General features: G+C 43.1%; 1 protein-coding gene across 1 annotated transcript in view; it reads right to left on the bottom strand.

Moving 5' to 3' along the window:
• LOC307267771 (rho guanine nucleotide exchange factor 4-like) overlaps nt 1–4312 on the bottom strand; it is a gene marked incomplete at its 5' end in the record, with an annotated part of 61420 nt that extends 57108 nt beyond the window's left edge. Inside the window, 3 exons of the mRNA XM_080050166.1 lie at nt 2125–2251; nt 2664–2921; nt 4212–4312. Of these exons, the coding sequence (XP_079906292.1) occupies nt 2125–2251; nt 2664–2717 (181 nt within the window). The remainder of the gene's footprint in view (nt 1–2124; nt 2252–2663; nt 2922–4211) is intronic.
• Nucleotides 4313–21888: the final 17576 nt, after the last annotated feature.

The raw sequence follows: 21888 nt of genomic DNA, 5'->3' as shown, positions 1-21888 counted from the left end.
TGTATGGGTCCTGTTTGCTTAAGAAAGCAAAGCGAGAGCCAACAAGTGTAAAAATAAGACGTATTCGCCGCTGTTGTTGTGCTTAAAGCTAGCGGTAGCTTTAGCGTTAGCCACAAGAGCAGCGGCGTCGGGTGACGTACACACACGTTTACAGTGACGTCATGACGTTGCTCTCTTGCCGGCTCCATGGCTGTCTCCGGTCGATGTGAAACCAACCGGTTCATAACTGGGATAAGGCTGTAACCAGTTTTGAACTGACCCCAACACCAGCCTGGAACTGACTCTTGGTTCATTTTGGTGTGAAAGGCCTATGTGAGAGCAAAGTATCTATCTACTGTCTGACAGAGTATGAACTCAGACTGTGTGTGTATTCAGGAATACTCTAAAGTGCATGAATGTCCAAGAAATGTGATGCGTTCAGCAACCACGTCCCAGGTTTGCACTGAAGGATGATGATGGTAAGGTAAATGTCACTGCAGCTGTATGGCTATACATGCTAGCCAGTTTGTTAGCTAGTAGCTATCACAACCTAGATAAACCTACACTCAGCTGAAGACTTCTTATGTTCAGTACGAACAGTAGATGAAACATTGGTGGACAAAAAAGTCCTTTTCAAGCACAACACAATAGTTCAACAGCACATCCTCCAAAATGACCACCAAGTTGAATGCAATGTGTCCTTTTCTTTGTCACAAGAGCCCTGCAATAATTAAAAAGAGCATCAAATAAAAGCTGTATATACTCCCAAATAATCTGATGGTGTATCAGCATCTGTTCTAATGGATCTGTGTGGTTCCAAATCAGGACTTCCTGGTCTTTGAGTTCAGAATGAATGTGCTGCCGCCTGCGGGTCAAATGAGGAACTGCACTAGTTCTGTGGTAATGCCAGCCTCTGGCAGACAAAACATTCTTCCATGTAGAAAATGATGAAGCTGCATGGTTACATTAATCATAGACCACAGTCCTTTATGTGTTCTAGTGTCCCTATCAGCAGTTCAGACTATGAAATGTGTGCACACCAATGTAGTGCAATGTCTGAGGTTAAAGCGCATGCCAAATTTAAATGAGTGACTACTAGCTTTTCACATGCAAAGAATTTGCCCTTGTATGTAAGCATAACAATAAGAACCAAACACTACAAAATGTGTAAAACATAAATAGAAAATAAAGCATTTGACAATAAAACTAATTAATCTAAAAAGTATACAGTATGTATTTAAAAGTCTAGTATTTGAGCGCTGCAAAGTTGACAATAAATCAATCAAAACAAAGACAGAAGCAGTAAACTGTGACTAGATCAGATTCAAAAGTAGACTCAAGTCATTTCTCTCCATTAAAAAAAAATTAAATTCAAGCAGAACACAAGGTGAGATATAAGCTGATAAGCTTGGTGTACAGTCCACCGACAGCTCTCTGCCCATATCAAAGCCCCACACCCCTTGGTGGTAAATGGACCTCACATTTAAATCATTTTTCTGCCTGAACACACAGAGCACTTGACAACTTCCATCTCTTACAGCAATTCACATATTTACACTCACACGCCAATACAAGGGCAGTTGAGCTGCCATGCATCAGAAGTTAATGAAGGTACAGTGCCTTGCTCAACGACACTTTGACATGAGGACAGGAGGAGAATCCAGGAATTGATTCAACCACTAGTTGAAGACTCTGCACCGATCCATTGCATTTCAGTACGATCCAATTTGGATATATGGGTTTTGGATATCGGCATATACCCATACTGTCCGATATCATAATTATTATACATTTCTTTGTTGGTGGTGATTTTATGTGTAACATTGGGAAGACATAAGCAACACAGCAACAACACAATTTATCTTCACTGCTTTGAACGGTTTGGATACACAAGAACTGTAGATCAGAACTCAACTTTTTAATTGCTAGATTATTTTGAATGTGTTCTATATCACATACGTAGCTTTGGATTTAAAATAAAATGTATTTCATAGTTAAAATAATTTAGGGTTATAGGGTTATGAAAATAAATCCCATCCCTAGTCATAATGCCACAGGTTCAAATGTTCCAACAGCCAGAGCACCGTTGGACAACCCCAGGCTGTATGTAAGAATGCAGAAGAGTGAACCAAAGAGGGAACTTACAGGAATAGATGTGTCTTCTCCAGCCCAGGCAGTCCAGGCCGATGGGAATGCTCTGAGAGAAGCAGTGGGCCTTGAGGGGCATCCCCCGGAGGCCCACCAAGCTCCCCACCGTCACTCCAGTATCAGTCTGTGGGACATGGAAATGAATTAGATCAAACCCACTGATATTATCACTGACATTCCATTGTCCGACAACCATGCACTGGACATTAACCCCCTTATAAGACAATGACTTATACGGGTTACAACTGATTGATATGCACAGAAAATAATACAAGGATGTTTGGGCTTGCATGAATCAAAGTGCGGAAGAGTAGAGAAATAAGATGAGCTATGAGCCATGCATGAAAAAGAAAGTAAAGTGATGGCAGAGAGACCCCACGGCTTGATGTCCAAGAAAATCTCTCAGAAGTCACTAAGAGAGAAACAGACTCTGTCTAGTGAAGAATGGAACACTCAGAAGAAGTGGAAGAGAAGGAGGAAGATGATGATGATTGCAGCGAGTTTGGATCTTTGTTTGTTTGAGCGGCTCCTCTTACTTTGTCCATGTCTTGAGGGAACAGTGTGTGGAGCTGGCCCAGGCTGCATCTCATGGCTCGGGCCAGTTTGCGTTTGTAATTCTTCCGCTCTTCGATCCACAGGTCATCTGAACACTTTCGCCTTTGCTGCTGCTGCTGCCGCCGCCGGCCACCTCCATCATCCAACCAGCAGCCGGGAAGTACACAGGACTTCAGCTCCAACACATGTCTGGATGTCCTGGACTTGCCGGTAGGACGCAGAACACCAGTGGGTGTGCCCTTTAGAGTGCAGTCAACTGATTAGTCACATTAGTCATCTTTTTCAATGCCAACTCTACTCCATTCAAGTCCCAAGTTAAGTTAAGTTAAGTTAAGTTAAGTTAAGTTAAGTTAAGTTAAGTTAAGTTAAGTTAAGTTAAGTTAAGTTAAGTTAAGTTAAGTTAAGTTAAGTTAAGTTAAGTTAAGTTAATTAATCTTTATTAGTCAAGAGGCACATTGAAATGTGTGGATTGTGTGGATGTCCAACGCTTTGAAGATGTTATGTAGAAAAAGCTGCTTTAAAGTAACTTGTGTTGTGTACCATATAGAATGATGCCACAAGGGGGGGCTCGTCCACAAGTTATTCTGCTCTGGGAGCATTACGGGACTATTGTAGGAACATGCAGGACCATAGGACAATGTTAGGCAGCTGACCCAACTCTGTGGAAATCTACATTGTCTACTGGGGGCCACATGGAGAGAGTGCTCAGTGCTATATCCCTCCCTCCGCTTCATCTAGTTCACAAAGAGCCAAGAGAGAACAGAGACTTGTTCTCTGCCCCAACCCACATACTGACGGATTTAGATACACTGGCAACCACCCTAAGACACACATTACCACACACACACACACACACACACACACACACCATCGACTGCACAGCAAAACCTTTACTTGTATTGTTTTTGTTTTTTTATCGTTTATTTTCAACAAGCCAGAGTGTGTGCGTGTAATTTGAGAGGCAGGGATTTAAAAAAAAGTTTTCCAACAAGCAGTCACCTTATTTGCATATTAATTGAGGCCCACACAATGCCTCCTTTATCTATAGAGCTTTATATTGTTGTTTAAAATAAAAAAGGAAGGGTGTTTACAAGATAAACAAAACATTTGAACATCAGTGAAACTAGATTCATTACACAAACTGAATGTCAGGCCTCTTTTCTATTCATTTTGATGATTACGGCTTACAGTTCAAGGAAAAGAAAAAAAAACACTACCTCAAAATATTAGAAGAATAGTACATAAAACCATACAACAAAGTATGAAGCATGAATTTCAGCCTTCTGAAAAGTATGTTTATTCTAGATTAATTTCACTCAATGTGTAATGAATCTAGAATATCACTTTTTGAAATAACCTAGAGAGAAAAATTATCTTTTAATTTATATTCATTTTTTTTGCATCGGTTCACATTGGATATTTGCGTAAGACCCCAGTAAAACATGTTGTTACTATTGATTATGATTATAGTTTATTCATAAAGATGGTACAAATGACTGCTCTGTGTAGGACCAACAGATGTTTCTTACCTGTAATTCGTTGATGGAGCCAACGGCATACAGGCTGATGTTTGACTTGCTGTCTATTCTGCCCTCTGCTCCATCCAAAGGACTGAGACTGAGAGCCACAGGGCTAGCTGAGGGGTGGAGGGTTTTAGGTCTCTCAGGGGGGTCTGCCAATCCCTCCACACTGACCGACTGACCCAGAAGCATAGGAGAGCAAGATATGGCCCTTGCATAGTGAGGGTAGAGGAAGATTTTGCGCTGAGCTGCTGGCCTAGGACTGTTAGGTTTAGGGCTCATTGGCCTTGAAGGGGTTTCAGTCAAGCCCTCGCTGGCCACTGGAGGAGACCTGGTCAAAGGTAGCAAAATCTGATGAGTAAGGGTGGAGGGTGAGCAGGGGCTCAAAGGTGAGACAAGGCTTGTGCTATTGGGCAGTGGGATAGCAGAGTCATTTGAAAACGTAGGTGAGCCAGTCCCACACAGCGTGGTAGGTAGTCCATTAGGTGAACATTTTCTTCTCTGGCCCTCAGAGTTGCACCTATTGGGATTATCCTTTGGACTCCCTTGTGGAACTCCCCTCTTGGAGATAGGATCTGTGTGGCGAAGGAGTCTGAGGGAGGATGGTGACCCTGAACTGCTGATCCTGTCAAGGAGTGGAGAGGACCTTAAGTCTCCATGGTCCTGCCCAGAAGACCTGTTGCTACAATCCCCATCTGGCAATGAAAGAGTTCTTTTGAGCTCAGCCTCCTTGGTCTTTTTGAGCATCTTCCAGGATGGTTTGGCTTTTCCAGAATCCACATCAGTGGCCTGCTCCTCACTCTCTTTATCCACTAAACGTGTCTCAAACAGGCTGGAAAGGGACTTATGTGCTTGTGCGAAACGCATGCGGATGTTTAAATTGTCATTGCTCTTGCTTCTCTTGTAGGTCGGACCATTAGGTGGCTGGACTGGACATGGTCCTCCGTCACCCTGTGTGCTACTCCCTTGGCTGACTAGCTGATGGACATGGTCAGTGTGGGGAGTAACAGAGGACAAGCCACTGTCCTCTTCTTCTATCTTGTGGTGCGCTGATGAAATTGTTTGGTGGACCACTTGGTTTAGGCTTCCAACTTCGACAAAAACCTCATCGTCGGAGTTGTCCCTCTGTGGCCCTTGCTCAGACCCAAGAGTCTCACACGCTCCATCTAATGGCTCCTGGGGTACCTCCTCACTTCTGGTCCCCTTTGAGCCCTTGGGCTTCCTAAAAGAAGGCACTTTAGTGAACACAGCAAACTTGGAGGCTTTATTTCCTGTCTGGTTGCCTTTAGTTTTGCTGGTCTTGGTCATTTTCTCAGTATTGGCACTTTTGTCTGAAATAGCAAAGTGAGGATCCTCCAACTCATTGCAGTTGCTGCTAGTTGAGGTGTAAGACACAGCATCATAAGCCACAGTCATAAGTCTACCCTGCTTCTCGCTACCACAACTAAGGACAGGCGTGGCTGGGTTCCCGTCAGACTCTGTCTGTGCAGTGTTTGAAGAGTCCTCTTCGTGCTCAGTCTGGAGGTGATAACTCTTCAGATCTGAGATGTTAATATCTTTCCTAACTTCTTCAGTAGGCCTCATTATCTTCTCAAATTCTTGTGTTGCTTCTATTTTTAAATCATTGGTTGTGTAACAATTTTCCAGTGAATGCTCAGTCTCCAAAATAGGTTCTAAACTACTGACAGCCAGCAGGCTAAGGCTAACATCAGGCTGGGAGTATCTCACTAGCCTCACCTCCTGCTGTGGAGGTGGCAAGCTGACCTGTGTGTGTTCTCTACACTCCTGAGCATGTATATATTCATCAAAATATTTTGATAAGCTGCCGCTTCTTCTGTTAGGTGAACTGTTAAGCCCTGGCTGGCTACAATAGTGTTTTTCTTCTTTTAATTCACTGTCCACTAATATGTATTGTGTCTCTGAACTTGACAGCAATGACCTGGGGTCTTCAATTACTTCTGAGTAAGAACACTTGTACTCTTGGCATTCTAAAGCAGTGTATTCATCAATACTCTTTTCTATCTTTTCTAGCTCATCTGAATGAGACAGGTTTAAATGGCTGTGGCTATCACTGTTTTTCCATTGCACAGATTGGCAGTCCTCACTGCTCCACTTGGGTCTGTTGTCCAGTGAAGACAGGGATACCTCAAAATCTTCCTGGGGCTTGTCTAAATGTTCTGAGAGGTCAGAGGTCACATTTGTTGATGGATCAACCAGGGGGCCAATTATCCTCTCATTACTTTCATAGGTGTTCTGGGCTTCCTCTGAGAAACAGCCTACCCCTGAGAAAAAGCCCACCCCTTTTATACTATCCTTGGTGTTGTTGTTCGAGTCGGACTGCCGATAAAGAGAGGCTTGCAGGCCACAGGGATGTTCAGGAATCTTCGACTCAAGCTGAAATTGCTCACAATTACCAGAACTACTAGTTCTGACAGTAGTTTGTACGGTTGTTGCAGAGATAACCTTTTGAGCTACGCTTGGTTGTTGTGCGCTACTGACAGTAGACTCAATAGCAACATGACATGCTGATGTTTTCCCTATCTCACTAGGAACATGCCTCATAAAGGAAGCATCTGCACACTGGACATTTGCTTTGGGGATTTCTCTCAAATCTGTGTGCTTAGAAAGCTGTGTTGTGCAAAGTTGTGACTGTGAAGCATGGCTTTCTGCCTCCACAATTTGTTCCTGGTCAAGATAAACATGACTGCCCTCCTTGGTTTGCTGAATAAGAGAACAGGGTGCTCCGACCGACTTCCTCTCTCCTTCAGAGTTTTCTGGTGAAATGGGGGAGGAATTCCCTCCTCCTTGGCTGCCAGGAAGAAACAGCAGAGTATCTGAGAATGTGTGATGAGGGAGACATTCCTCAGAGCCCTTACCAGTGTCAGATTGGACTTGAGTTATGTCCGGCCCTGATATTACAGAGTCTGAGAACCAGAGCTCTTCCCCAGAATGGAGCTGCCTATGAGGGGATATTTCTATCCTAGCACTCCCCTGATCCCAGCAATTAGGGATTAAATCCTTGACCCTATCTGGGACTTGACCAGGTTGTAACCTTATGCTCTGATCTGTTTTCCTCTCAGTGAGCACCCCCCTGTGTGGGTCTGCCAACAGGACAGGTGGGGCTAAGGAGGATACCTTTGGAACCACACTGGGCTTAGTAGCACTTGTATCCAGAGGAAAATAAGCGGGGGTCTCTGTGGAAAACGTTATAGAGGAAGAGATTTCATTCACCGTCCCAGGTGGTTTAATCCCTTCTGTTGTGGTGCCAACACACCCAAACGGCTCCGTCTTGAAGCAGACACCCGACACCCATGCCTTATCCTCGGGCTTTGTTACACAAGTACAAAACCGGGGGTGGACCTCTGAAAGTCCTTGGTTTAGGATTTTCTCACACTGAGTTCCTGAGCAGCAAATATCCACCTTCTGTGCCAAGATGTCTGTATCAAGTATGTCTCTGAACCCTGACTGTGTGTTATCTAATACAGTATTTGCTTCTGTGATGTGTGGACTTGCTACAACAGTTTCTGCAAATAACTGAGAGTCTGTGTATTCCGTGTCAGGTTCACAGGTCAGGTGTGCTTCCATACAAATACTGTCAAATGTGTGTGTGTCTATTACATCAGTGACATCTGTATCAGCTATGCATGAGTGATCTTTAAAATGGCTCTCTATTTTGTTTTCTGTTCCATTCCAATATGTCCCCACAGTCTTTTCTCTTTTGTCCTGACTGTGCACTGTTACAGCCTGTATTTCGCTGTCATTGTCTATACCCTGGTTTTCTAAACGTTCTCTCTGTCTGTAATGTCTATCATCACAGTTATCATTGAATCTATTTGAATCTGATTTGTTCTCTACAGAGTTAGAACCAAGTAGTTTAAAATTCTGTGCTTCTACATCCTGAACATTGCCCGTGTCAAATCTTTCTCCGTCTATGTTTCCTGTCCTTGTTCTATCGGTGTTTAATGTTGGTAACCTTCTCTCATGCTCATATATGCTTTGCTGTTGCGCTGTGTCCACAATATTATAGTCTGTGCCGTATATATGTATTGTGCATGTTTCTGAGTTTGAAGATTCATTCAGTCTTTTGGGATTGCTTTCACCAGGTTGTGCATTGTGCAACTCCACTTCCTGCGTGTCTGGTGTACCATTTACCTTTGTGTCTGTAATGTGTTGGCTTTGCACATATAAACTGGATGGCTCCTTGGTCTCCTTGACTTGAGTGTCTGTGTAAACAGCCCGTGAAGTGGACTGCCCTCCATGCGCCTCTGATTTTAGTCCCTCTCTGCTTTGATGCGGTCGTATCTCAACTGTGCAAAGGTCTGAGGTGCTGAGCTTCAAAGGGTTCCCATGTTGGTTCTCGGGGCTTTTCCTCCTGCTGCATGTAGATCGTTCAACATAAGTCTCTATGGCATCTCTGTGGCCATCCTTGGCTGTCACCGACACCCTCCGCCTGGCTCTACTCTGTCCAGTTCGGAAGCCACTGCCTGTTGCTCGCCGATCAGTGCAGAAGTTGTCCAGTCCCAGCAGGGCATCTAGAGAGTCCTCAACATCTGGATCTGACTGAAGGGTGTCGCTGTGCCAAGAGCGGCTGTCCAAATACTCAACAGATTGGTCTCCCTCTCCGATGGCTCTCTCGCACCATCCCAGTGTGTCAGCATGTAAATCCCCCTCCGTGAAAGCTGATTCTTCAGAGAGGTGAGGGGTGTCTTCAAGGGCTTCCTGGGGCTGTGGAGAACGTAGAGAAGAGAAGTGTGAGATAGAGAAACAGTTCAATAACACTAGTGTTGGTTTTAAAACTGTTTTTCATACAGCCACTCACTGACAAGCTACCCCCAGAGTCCGTCAACCAAATCCCAAATCAAAACACATAGTACACAACGTATGTCACTTCAGTGCAGTATTGAGTGTTCAAACGTGACTTTAGTAAGCAAATAAGCAAATCATTTCAGCAATTTGAAACTCAATTCAAATTAATTTACACATTTTGTGTAGTGAAATATAGACTTTAAATCATACTATAGCTGCTCTCAATTAGTCATTTTTCTCTATAAATAAAATTGGTTTTGGACACATACTGTATGTGTAGGCTGCTGCTTAGCATCAAGCCTCTGAGAGGCTGTTTCATATGGCACTGATTAGCTGAGAGGCTCAATGTCAAGGGGCACCACTAACTAAAGAATGCCAAACTGCATATAGCATTTACAGGTTGATACAAGGCCTCCACATCTGCCATAAGAAATGTATGCTAGGTTTGCACACCACACAGAAAGTGGAGGCTAGTTAACGTAGCGTGCTAATTGTAAATGTTACTTCAACACCAGTAACCAAGTATGTTATACGGAAGTCAAAGAGCTGGATTGGTAGTTGTTGAATTTCAGCGGAAAATTTAACCATGTTTAATGCCCAGCCACACAGATAATGCCCCATGTACACAAGCCAACACAACCAAGGAGATACACACTGACTTCATATTCACTTTATATTAAAAGGAACACATGTAAAACTAACAAACCTTTTCCCAGTTAAATCACAAATGTTCTCTATATGTTTTGCTGTTAATGTTTAGATCTTAAAAGCAATGTGCACAGACCCTCTACATCATACATATAAATAATTCAAAGTGCCTCTGGTACATTAATGAAATCTAACAGTGAGATGTTACTTACTTTCCAGCGCTTCAATGCAGCTATATTCAGCACAAGAGCAACGAGACGAGCAACAAACCAGCTGAGCATTGCTCCCATGGTGTTCCTCACACATATGCTCACACACATAACCTCACAGTTCATGCAGTGCACTTATAGGGGCTCCTCTTCTCCAATGCCACATGCCTGTAGCTTTCCTCTGCTCTTTAGTCTCCTTGTTTATCTTCCATGATCATCAATAGTGCTTGCTGAGGGCTCCATTTCTTCAATTACAGTTGACTACCTGCAGCGACAGTCCTCTACACATAACACCTTGAAGCAGGATATCTGTACACATAGGGAGAAGCAAAACTTCCCTCTTCACCGCATGGAGCCAGGACTTAATCCAAGCCCAAGACAGCAGGTACACAGTGATCTCTGTGTGTCAATAATGAGGGGAGGCATTAAGAAGCCCTGCTATAAATACACCAGCTGGAACTTCAGGCAGAGCAGGGAGCACGACAACTCAACCCAAGGACAGTTAACCTTAACGCAAGCTCACTCAAATCACATTATAGAGCAGAGAGCTCCATGGGTTGTATGCAAACAGTGGCATGATTTGCATAGTGGTCTTGAATAGTCATCAGTTTAACAATGAAAAGCTGCAGCGACAAAACCTTCACTGCTCTGTTGACAGTATGTGGTATAGATGTGCAGCCAGCCATTATCTCAGACATATCTGGGACACAATGGATATAGAATATGGTTAAAATGGGGCAATTGCTCCATCAAGGTGATGTACTATATTAATGGTATATAACAGTGGTAACCAATGTTGATGAAACAGCTGGTAAAAAGTGTTAGAATTATGAAATTTTCAGGTTAAAATGTGAATGGATACCTGACCGTTATTATGTTAGCAAAGACTATACAGTCCAGATTTGCTTGGATGTGTGGTAGACCAAATGTAATGTTTCCCACTGACAGCTTGACACTGCTCCCTATATCCACAAACCCACCCCATCGCCCAGCCCCAAGCCCCTCAGCCCAAAGGGGTGGGACCAAATGAGAAAATCTTCAGTCATTGGTTAATCCGGACATGCTCCATTCAAAGAGTGGCCAGTGTTAATTTCCGCTAAATAATTAGAGTTGAGTGTCTTAAAGATGCTTAAAGGCTTAGCAGAGCTCCCTTTCTAGCAGACAGTAGAGCTGATTGAGTCACACACAGCCAACTGCCTCCACATTGAACAAGTATTCACATGCTCCATGTTATTAAGCCACGCAGCAGGCACTTATTCACACCAGGAGAGAGAAGCTCTTCACAGGAACAACCATCTCTAACATTTCATCAGTAGCCATAATAGCAATTGTAGCCATCCAGTTAGAATTCCAAACCAACATAATTCTTAATGTCATTTCAACTAGATGAATTACTAATTATTCATATCAAGAATTACATTTTCACCAGGTGAACCCCTTATTATGGAGTGAATAGCGTTCTATGAAGCATAAATATGCCGAATATACAGGTCGTGATTGCGGTGAGGACATTGCACAATTATTTGAGAATAATTCTATTTAGGCCTATTGAGAACTTTCAGCAGTATTCTTTTTATAATTTAAAAGAAAATTATACATTTTATTTCAATGTCTCAATTCATTTGAAACACAAGCTGAGTCGCTGACAGCAAACAAATATTTAACTGTTATTGTGTAACTATTTGAACTCATGTTCCTTACAGCCAACAATATATTTTTGCATTTTTCCTCTTCACTGAGAACCAAACCCAACAGTGACTTCAAAACCAAGGTACGTACGCAACCGTGACACACACACACACACACACCTACACACACACACACACACACACACACACACACACACACACACACACACACACACACACACACACACACACACAGGTCTTGGAGGATTCAATCGGTTTTAGTTCAGCACCAACACCAAACCATGAGTGCCCTTATGGACACTGTACTCTCAAGAAGTATGACAGTATACCATTTTTACAGTGCACATTGCATCCAGCAAGCCACGTCCACAACAAATTGACAGGACAAAACATGCAGCCTGGATTTAGACTTAACCCTACCAAAACAGAAAACACTTTCTATACATAACACAAACCAACACAGAATACCTTTCTTTAGAGGAGTCTTTCATCTAGGTTTCCCTCTTCTTCTCTCTCTTCTATATCCATCTCTATAATAACTGTGCTCTGTCCATCCAATGCTCCACAGAGCCTGTTGTGAATAGACCACCCACCCAGCTTGGAGGGAATGTGGAACGTGGGTGCTGGAGCCATGCTGGGGACAGCTAGCTATTGTGCCACCACCAGGAATCCACTGAGTTCACATACACACATACACACACACACACACACACACACACACACACACACACACACACACACACACACACACACACATCACACTCGTATACATGAATTGAATGAACATACACACTAGGGGTGTGAACGTTTACAAAAATGCCTAACCGTGTACACGACAATTTTTTTTTCGTGTACACGGTTAACCGTGACGTCATTGTCCTCGTGCCCCCGCCGTCTTGTAGGCGCGCGCGCACACACACACACACACACATACGCGTTCGTTCGCCTGTAAACACACAATTGACATGAACTACGCTCGTTTACACACCTCTTATAATAGGTCCATGGTACACACACACACACACACACACACACACACACACACACACACACGTTCGCCGTCATAATCGCGCTTCATTCATTTCCTGATTAATATAGCCTATCGCTTTCTACATGTCCACGTTAAATGCATGTTGAACAGGTGTTATAAAGTTCGGGCTACTTACGAGCGTAGTTCACGTCAACCGGGTAACTTTAATCTTTAGGTTATCTTTCATCACTCTTCCGTGGCTGCGAGCCCCAGCACGGCGACTCCCAGTGTGTGTGTGTGCGCCGATACACACACTCACTCACACACACTCGCCGAGGGACAGACAGATTCTCGGCAGACTAGCTTTTATCCTCCCCAATTAGTTTATTAGTGATGTAAAATCAATAAACGCGTGTCTCCAGAACATATTTAAAAACTTTGAAATTTGAAGAAAAAAAACGGTTTTCGTTTATTGATTTTTCCTAAACGGTTATGATTTACTAAACGGTTACACGTGTACACGTGTACACGTGCACACCCCTAATACACACACACATGCCCACACAAACAAACACGTGCCAACACGAGGAACAAGGCGCATCTTTCTCTTCTCCAAGACACATTAGAGTAAAGTAGAGTAGAGTAGAACCTATGCGACCTGGTTCTATGTCATGGAAAAGCACCGACAGACATCACCTCACATGGCCTGAGGTCTGCCTGACATCTGGGCAGCATCAATTATTAACGCTGATATTTCACCGACCTTTACATCAAGCCTGCCTTACACATGCAGAATAACCATACCTCTAGCAGTGTCCAGCAGTGGATGGAGTTAGTGTTGGCAGAAGGAGACCTACTCTACTCTCGTCACTAACCCTGCAGGTCCTTACTGTTTGTCAGCAGCAGCATCACTGCTCTACTCCCAATGGCTGAGGTCATCCTCACACTGACAGGAGGAGGGGGAAGCTCATCTCTAGAGAATGCTCTGAGTCAAGGAGGGGGGTTGGGGAGAGTGGGTGTTCCTTTGGGTATAATGTGATACCTCAATGTACAGTTAAGCTTTACTGATGCTGCTCAACAGAACTCTTGTTGGGCTTGGAACTGCTATCCTGAAGGCTAACAGGAAATGACAATGCAAAAGAGGCCCTAGAATGTATGTGTCCATAGTAAAACAGGACAGACAGAGAGCAGGTGAAGGGTGATGGGAAAGGCTGCAGTGGTATATGACATCATCATAACAACATTATTTGACAGCTATGGAGGACACTTAATGCTGGAGCAGTGAAGGCACCCTGGACCAGACACTGAATGAGCACAGTTACCACAGCAGAGATCAAAGGGCATGGGCCAGGGCAGTCCTTTAATATGGAGGATACAGTAGGTAGTGCCTTTGCAATTCCAGTGGTTTAAGAAGCACGCTGAGTTTGACAAACAATGGATTAGAATTGTGTTGTGTTGATACTCAGCTAATAGTGTATGACATTTTTCCTTTCAAAAATATTTTTTATTGTTGAGCAAATCAGACAGTAAGTCATAAACAGTCTAATGAGTGTAGGGAGGGCATTTTAGGAGATTTGGGGACATTCTGGATTTGAACGAAACGGGGAAATAACCAAAATAAAGGTTTCTTTAGCAGACAACTGATGCAGTTATTCACTAGTCATGGAGCCAACAATCCTCGTCCTTATTGTCAATAATAATAATAATAATGGATTGGATTTATATAGCGCTTTTATTTCTAGGTGACTCAAAGCGCTTACAGGGTTCCAGGTTCCATTCATTCACACACAGTCATACCGGTGGTGGTAAACTACCATAGTAGCCACAGCTGCCCTGGGGCAGACTGACAGAAGCGAGGCTGCCATTCAGCGCCATCGGCCCCTCCGACCACCACCTCAAACATACAGCAGTCATACACATTCACACGAGGCAAGGTGGGTGAAGTGTCTTGCCCAGGGACACAACGACCATGACACAAGTGGCCGGGCTGGGATCGAACCGCCAACCCTAGGATCATTGGCCAACCAGCTTAACCACCTGAGCCACGGTCAGCACATACTCGGTGGTCAAGACACTGCCTATGTGCTCTTCTTTACTCAATACACAACAACGCATCATCATATTGAGATGTGTCCTTGCCTATTATTGTATCTCCCCACTACCTTCTAATCTAAATGTATCTCTTTTCAGTCAATCAGTTGAAATGATTGAACTTATATTAAACATTTTATAGGAGTGTGAGAGTAACCCTGGTGGTCTAACCGTAAGTGGCCCTCAGCATGTAGTGTCCTGGTATAGAGATAAGGATTGATGGTGAAAGTGGACTGGCTAATGGAGGGCTAAAGTTACCACAGACAGCTGTCTCTGTGTTTGTCAACCACTCAATAATTCATGAGAGAAAAATATCACCAAGCTGCTGTTAACAGCCAGGCCCACATGGTGGCAGCCATATTGAGAACCTGTATCAATGTATATCCTTTGTTATGTGATCTAATGAAGTAATTGTGGGTTAGCTTTCTCTTAAAACTAATGGAATTTAAGGACCATCCCATTCTTAACTTATTTTAAAGTGCCATGCTTAATCCACATTATTTTCACAATCATGTAAGACAGAACATTGATTGTATCACTCAGTGATGCAGCAGAGGCACCACAAATGAGAGGAATTATGGTTTATGATAAGGTTGAGGGTTGTGCTTAAAATATTACAAATATTATATGTAAAATAAATGTATCTATGTATATGTAGTTCAAGTATATTTAAGGGCTGTCCACTACTCTGACTGTTCTCAGAAAATTGTTTTGGAGTTAGATATACTGTGTGACGGCGTTCGCAAAGTGTGCGGTCTAGATAGGGGGTTCCGCTTAATTGTATACAAGGCAACATAGATGTACATTAATCCACTGAGAGGATTAAATATATATTGAGCACAAACATATGATTTCACTTTGGTTTTTATTTTTGTCATTTTATTTTTATTTTTTTTATTCAAGAAGCTCAATGCACACAATGTTCTTCTATGGTGTTGGACTATAGTGTTTGACCAGACACACTATCGCCATACTGGCCAGGCAAGATTACTTGTTATTGTAATGGAAACTTACTGACAAAATATATATTTTTTTTTAAGCGACATTTCAACTTGAAAAATCTACGTCGACTGCAGGGGTTCCAACTGATTATTGGACATCGTTGACTTTCAAGGGGCAGCCCTAGTAGTTCTGGCACCTTGCCTTCACAATAGAGAGATTACAAAAAAGAGCAGAGAGAAATGGTGGAGCACACGCAACAACGGTCTCAAAACTGACTCAAAAGCACAGAAATAAAATGAAATAAAAGACACATTGTCATTTGTGTTGACTTAGCTGCCATATCTCGTGCCTTATTCTGTTCCACATCAAGGGCCGGCACCCAAATAACTCCCACTGAACCTCCAGCCTGCTCAGTCTGACACTGAACCTCCAGCCTGCTCAGTCTGACACTGAACCTCCAGCCTGCTCAGTCTGACACTGAACCTCCAGCCTGCTCAGTCTGACACTGAACCTCCAGCCTGCTCAGTCTGAACCTCCAGCCTGCTCAGTCTGACACTGAACCTCCAGCCTGCTCAGTCTGAACCTCCAGCCTGCTCAGTCTGACACTGAACCTCCAGCCTGCTCAGTCTGACACTGAACCTCCAGCCTGCTCAGTCTGAATCTCCAGCCTGCTCAGTCTGACACTGAACCTCCAGCCTGCTCAGTCTGAACCTCCAGCCTGCTCAGTCTGAACCTCCAGCCTGCTCAGTCTGACACTACACAACCAGCAGCTCTGTCACAGCTCTGACCAAAACCCTAAGCTGCCTGTGTCATCAGAACATTAACCCCAACTGAACTTATGACTGGCCCGCCTCGCCCTCATCTCCTCAACCCACTGTAACATGGCTGCCTGCCAGCAAGTCTGCCCACAACACTTCTGCCATGAAAAAAAATGAAGCTCCCTGCACCCCCTCATGGACACAAATGGCATTGCTTAGTATTAGCAGGTTTAAGCTGCTCTCTGCTGGATAACACTGAAAAGCTATACAATGTGTTGTCTGTGTTGTGGTTTGATTTTAAAGCGGCATGGGAAGATTCAAATCAAATTGAAGAATTTTTTTTTTCAGTTGTTGCACGGTTGTTTATGTGTGTGTGTGTGTGTGTGTGTGTGTGTGTGTGTGTGTGTGTGTGTGTGTGTGTGTGTGTGTGTGTGTGTGTGTGTGTGTGTGTGTGTGTGTGTGTGTGTGTGTGTGTGTGCGTGTGCTCGTGTGTGTACGTGTGTGCGTGTGTGTGTGTGTGTCTGTGTGTGTGTGTGTTATGCCCCGGTCTAGGGGAACCAGAGACACAACACAAATGCGACAAGTACCCGCTCCCCGATCCCCAAACCACCACACGAAGACTTTTTTAAAGTAAAATAAATGGTAATTTATTGTAACTGAGCAAGAATCGAACAAAAGCAACATAAATCTTCAGGGTGAGATAACGCCAAAACAACCTATCCTTAAACAAAAGAACGAGCAAACCCTAACCTAAACATTAACAAAACCAAGAGACAAACCCACCAAAAGAAATGACAACTCACCCCTACGGAACATAATCAGACACAACAATTAACACATGACAAAGAATAATAAGAGTGGTTCGGGAAATCATGCCTCTCGCTGAGTGAACCCTTTGAATGCCCGGAGGCTGATAGTGAGCCAATCACCTTCCGCCACTTTACGGAGCCAATCACCCGCACCTGCACCTGGATAGAAAAGCTCATTCATACGCAGAGGTCTCACTCCCACAAAACACTCAGGAAACCAAAAAGAAAACAAAAGGAAAACAGCACAGAACCAAGAACATACGGCCCAGGGTCGTAACAGTGTGTGTGTGTGTGTGTGTGTGTGTGTGTGTGTGTGTGTGTGTGTGTGTGTGTGTGTGTGTGTGTGTGTGTGTGTGTGTGTGTGTGTGTATGTGTGTGTGTGTGTGTGTGTGTGTGTGTGTGTGTAGTGTGTAGTGCGTGCGTGCGTGCGTGTGTGTGTCTTGTGGGCAGAACTGAAGTCAGTCAACATGAATCAGTGAAAAGGTCAACATCTACCATTAAGTTTGTGTGGGCGCATTTGCTTTGTAAAGTGAGCACTCAAGATCACAAAGGACTTCCATTCAGCGCTCACACGAGGCTAAAGAGGCATTATTCTGTCTGATGTGGAAGAGCACAAGAACAGCAGAGCTAGTACGGTGTTGTCCATCCATTTTAAATGTCAGAATACAGTGACTAAACACAGGAGTGTCTATGGGACATAGGCAGTTCCTTACATAATAATTATGATTGCTCCAATACAACTTCTCAGAGATTGTTGTTTAACATTTGGGATACGTAAGAGTTTTCTTTTTTCCATGAGACATGTTTGTGCTCTCTAAAGATATGAAAAGAGCAAAGATCATCAATCAATCAATTGTTTGTGATTGTATAAGGTTTGTGTATTTGTCCCCTATATATTCTAATCTAATGTTACCTATATCTAATATAGAAGCAGGTCATCCCCAGTGATCCTGGTGTAGAGCCACTACAGCCTCACAGCAATGAGTCCTGGATGGCTGTACCAGGAGATAGTCTTATCCTTTGAGGAACAGAGGCAGCAGTAATTCCATTCTGCTGTCTGCCATTATGAGATGTATCAAGTGGTGGATTATGTGGTTTACATCTCATTACGCCTGTGTTCTTAAGGATTTATTGTAGTCCTACAGTGATGAGAAAACCTCTCCATGACCTAGAAGGTCAGGTAAATTCATCCACACCAGACTCTCTCATCCATGTCTTTATGGACCTTGCTTTGTGCACTGGTGCATTGTCACGTTGGAACAGGAAGGGGCCACCCCTAAACCGTTCCCACAAAGTTGGGAGCATGGAATTGTCCAAAATCTCTTGGTATCCTAAAGCATTTAGAGTTCCTATCACTGGAACTAAGGGGCCAAGCCCAGCTCCTGAAAAACAACCCCATACCATAATCCCCCCTCCACCAAACTTTACACTTGGCACAATGCAGTCAGACAAGTACCGTTCTTCTGGCAGCTTAAGTTCATATGCGAGTCAAGGCAGGTGAGCCAATACTTTTGGCAATATAGGTCCCCTCTGGGCTAAAACTACATGGCATGATATTAGCCCGATTAACAGCATGACCAGTAATGGACATCCAAATTGTCCCCCGCTGGCATGAATAACAACGCATGGTTAACTGTTGGATACGGTAAGTATGCAAGTCAGTGCACACACACACACTCACTCACACACACACACACACACACACACACACACACACACACACACACACACACAGACCTCTTTCACTTATTCCAGCTTGTCTCCCCTCCAGAGGAGCCTACCATGGAAACCTAGCACAAAAGGCAGAGAGCAGTGAAACCAGGCCTCAGAGGGCTGGCTTAGAATACCAATAGCACAGTGTGGGAAAGACGCAGCCAATAACTGCCTGTGGTTCCCTGCAGACTTCATTATTTAGTGTGCGCACACACCCACACCCCCGCACACCCCCGCACACACCCACACCCCCGCACACACACACACACACACACACACACACACACACACACACACACACACACACACACACACACACACACACACACACACACACACACACACACACACACACACACACACGATAGCTTCATTCATTTTACCATGGATAATTATGTACACTCTGGAGAATGAACAGAGGCATAGGAAGTGTCCCCTTGAGCTGTTCAGAGGTAGACCAATGTAACAACCTGGCTACAGGTGGTGGCGGGCCCACCTGTTACTGGGAGGTATAGGGGATGAATGCTTCTACATTATATAGCTTTTTTGGGAGGACAGAAAAACAGCAAACAGGCATGCAATAATAATTCATTCCACAAATATGACTCCAAAACAACCACGCCCATGTTATTGTAGCAACAGTATTTGCAAATATGTGTGGAGACTTGTGACACTGTATATTTAAATGCATAAAGGCATTTATGAATTGGTAGATTAATGTGTTAATATGAATAAGAATTATATGAGTGAATACTTATCTGCAAAATATATGACCTCAAAATACTTAATGGAAATAGCCTGCCAGGCTGTGGAGTACTGTGTAGCCCAGTTGCTACACACCAGCGAAAACAGAAGGGATTAAATGTTGGTATGGAGGTTTGTTTAGTGGTCAGGCCATTTATTGATTTTAATCGAGTAGTTTAATTCTTTCCAATGAGAGTTTCTTATTTGATGCATTACCCGAAGAAGTTGCTCAAGTATCAGCACGAATCGGCAATATCACAGCATGAGCATTTACAGCCTATTTAACACAATTAACAGACGCTCTTCCAGTCAACAACACTGTCTATCTAATGTAAATGAAAACACAGCCTGAATATATGAATATAATTATGTGACTGACACTGCAGAAATGAACATAATACAAACTAAGACAAAACAACGTACTGTATATATAAAAACTTGTGATGCTTCTCCCAGAAAGGAATGTTAATGTACACAATGTTGGAAATTGGAAATAATCGAGTGGTCATCAAATCCCTTCTTGATTAGCTTTAACCAATAGGGTTTTGCAGAAGTGTCTAGAATGAAAATTGTATCGGGTGATATGTTTTTTTTTCTATTATTAAAAAACACTAGGCTGATCTGCTGTAATATTGTAATGTAAACCAAACATGAGGTTTCATGTAAACTGTATTAGAAAACGGGCTGGTTTCCAGTACTTAGAATAGTTGGTGAGTTCCCTCCGGGTTTATTAATAGTTAACAGACAGGGAAACAAAACAAATATGTGCACTGACTGTAGCCAAGCCTGTTTTCAGCATTTAGAGGCTAATTATCTAAATGATGTACACAAGTATACACTACATATGTTGTTGACAACCAAAAGCAAAGTAACTTGGAAGGACTTCTTCAGCCCAGACTGAGGCAGTGTTGTAAGACTCCTTCAGAGGAACTAGATCAGGGGTGTCTGAAGGCCAAAGACTGAAGAATATACCAAAGGCCGGATCAATTAAATGTTATTAAATTATGCTTGATAATTGAATATGCTTAAAGAAAAAGAAAACATCACAGCTTTCCATTAAGGGGCTCTCATTAATCTTGTTTCAAAAAGGGTTGGCAATTCGATTCTCAAAAACAGCAGCCTCAGATTGTTAATTAAAAATGGTTCATGGGCCGCAGTTGGCCCACGGGCCGTAGTTTGCGCCCCCCTGAACTAGATGCATTCATAGATCTATAGCAACAAGGACACGTCATTAGTCTCCTGCTTCAACTTCAAGATCTGTCTAAATAGAACTTGTCTGTTAGCACTCAGGGGATTTTTCTCCATCCGTTATAATGCTTGCACACAATAGGCTGGTGATCCATACATTACAGAAGGTGATAAAAGCCTGTTTTTAAGCATACTAAAGCTGACCACCAGAATTGGGACATCCTTAATCTTTTATTCTACCATACTAAATAGCAGAAAATATTGGTGTTGGAATGCTGCCTAACTGTTTTGAAATTGACAAGGAAATGGTGAAAACCCTGTGAGATGCATGTCTGGTTTATTAAATAGCCATGTGATTAATGTTAAGTGCTCCTATGTCTGTAAGGGGCTATAGTCTGCCACAATCTGTCAGACACCCCAGAGTCTCATGGACATTTTTAATAATTTTAGTGAGAACCCCCCAGGCTTCCGATGGCTTCATTCCACTGACAACAAAGGAAGAGTTTAATAAGTGTTGTGTGAGAGGCTATGTCCTATGAACATCCCTCACAGTTAGGAGTGAGCTGTCCTTTAGCCTGACATAGCGCTCCCCTCCTAAAAAATTTTTTTGACAGATTTACATTTTTGGAGTTCATTATTGGTGTGTTATTACTATTACATATACCGACAAACATTAAAGGGATAGTTCAGTCTTTTTATTAGTAGGCATAGTTATTGTGTAACCTTATGGGGCTGGCGGTCAGCGCAGTCCTTTTTGCAACAGGGACATCTCCCCTTAACTCATTAAAATGACCTTGCTGATCACAGGCTACATAAGGTTAACACACACTTACTATGCCAAAGTACCCCATACAATCCCACTTACTGAACTATCTCTTTAATGCCTTTTCTCATTTGCATTGGTAGCTGCAAGGCCCTTAGATCATAAATATGTTTGGACCGAGAAATATGGTTTAAGCTAAACAACAATACTACATGAATACAAATCTAACCACAGAAAGGTTACCATAGGCCTACATTTAAGTCAAATAATACTCTATAAAACAAATTGCAAGACAACTGATATACTGAGTTACAGATGCAAAGCCTTCCTGTCGGCTGGGTGTTAGAGGTAGTACATGATATACAGTATTTGCCTGGTCTCCGGTGGAATCTGATG

This window comes from Ammodytes marinus (assembly GCF_949987685.1).
Source record: "Ammodytes marinus genome assembly, chromosome: 21".
Lineage (NCBI taxonomy): Eukaryota > Metazoa > Chordata > Actinopteri > Uranoscopiformes > Ammodytidae > Ammodytes > Ammodytes marinus.
The sequence above is the reverse complement of the archived record's forward strand: the minus strand, read 5'-3'. Positions and strand labels throughout refer to the sequence as shown.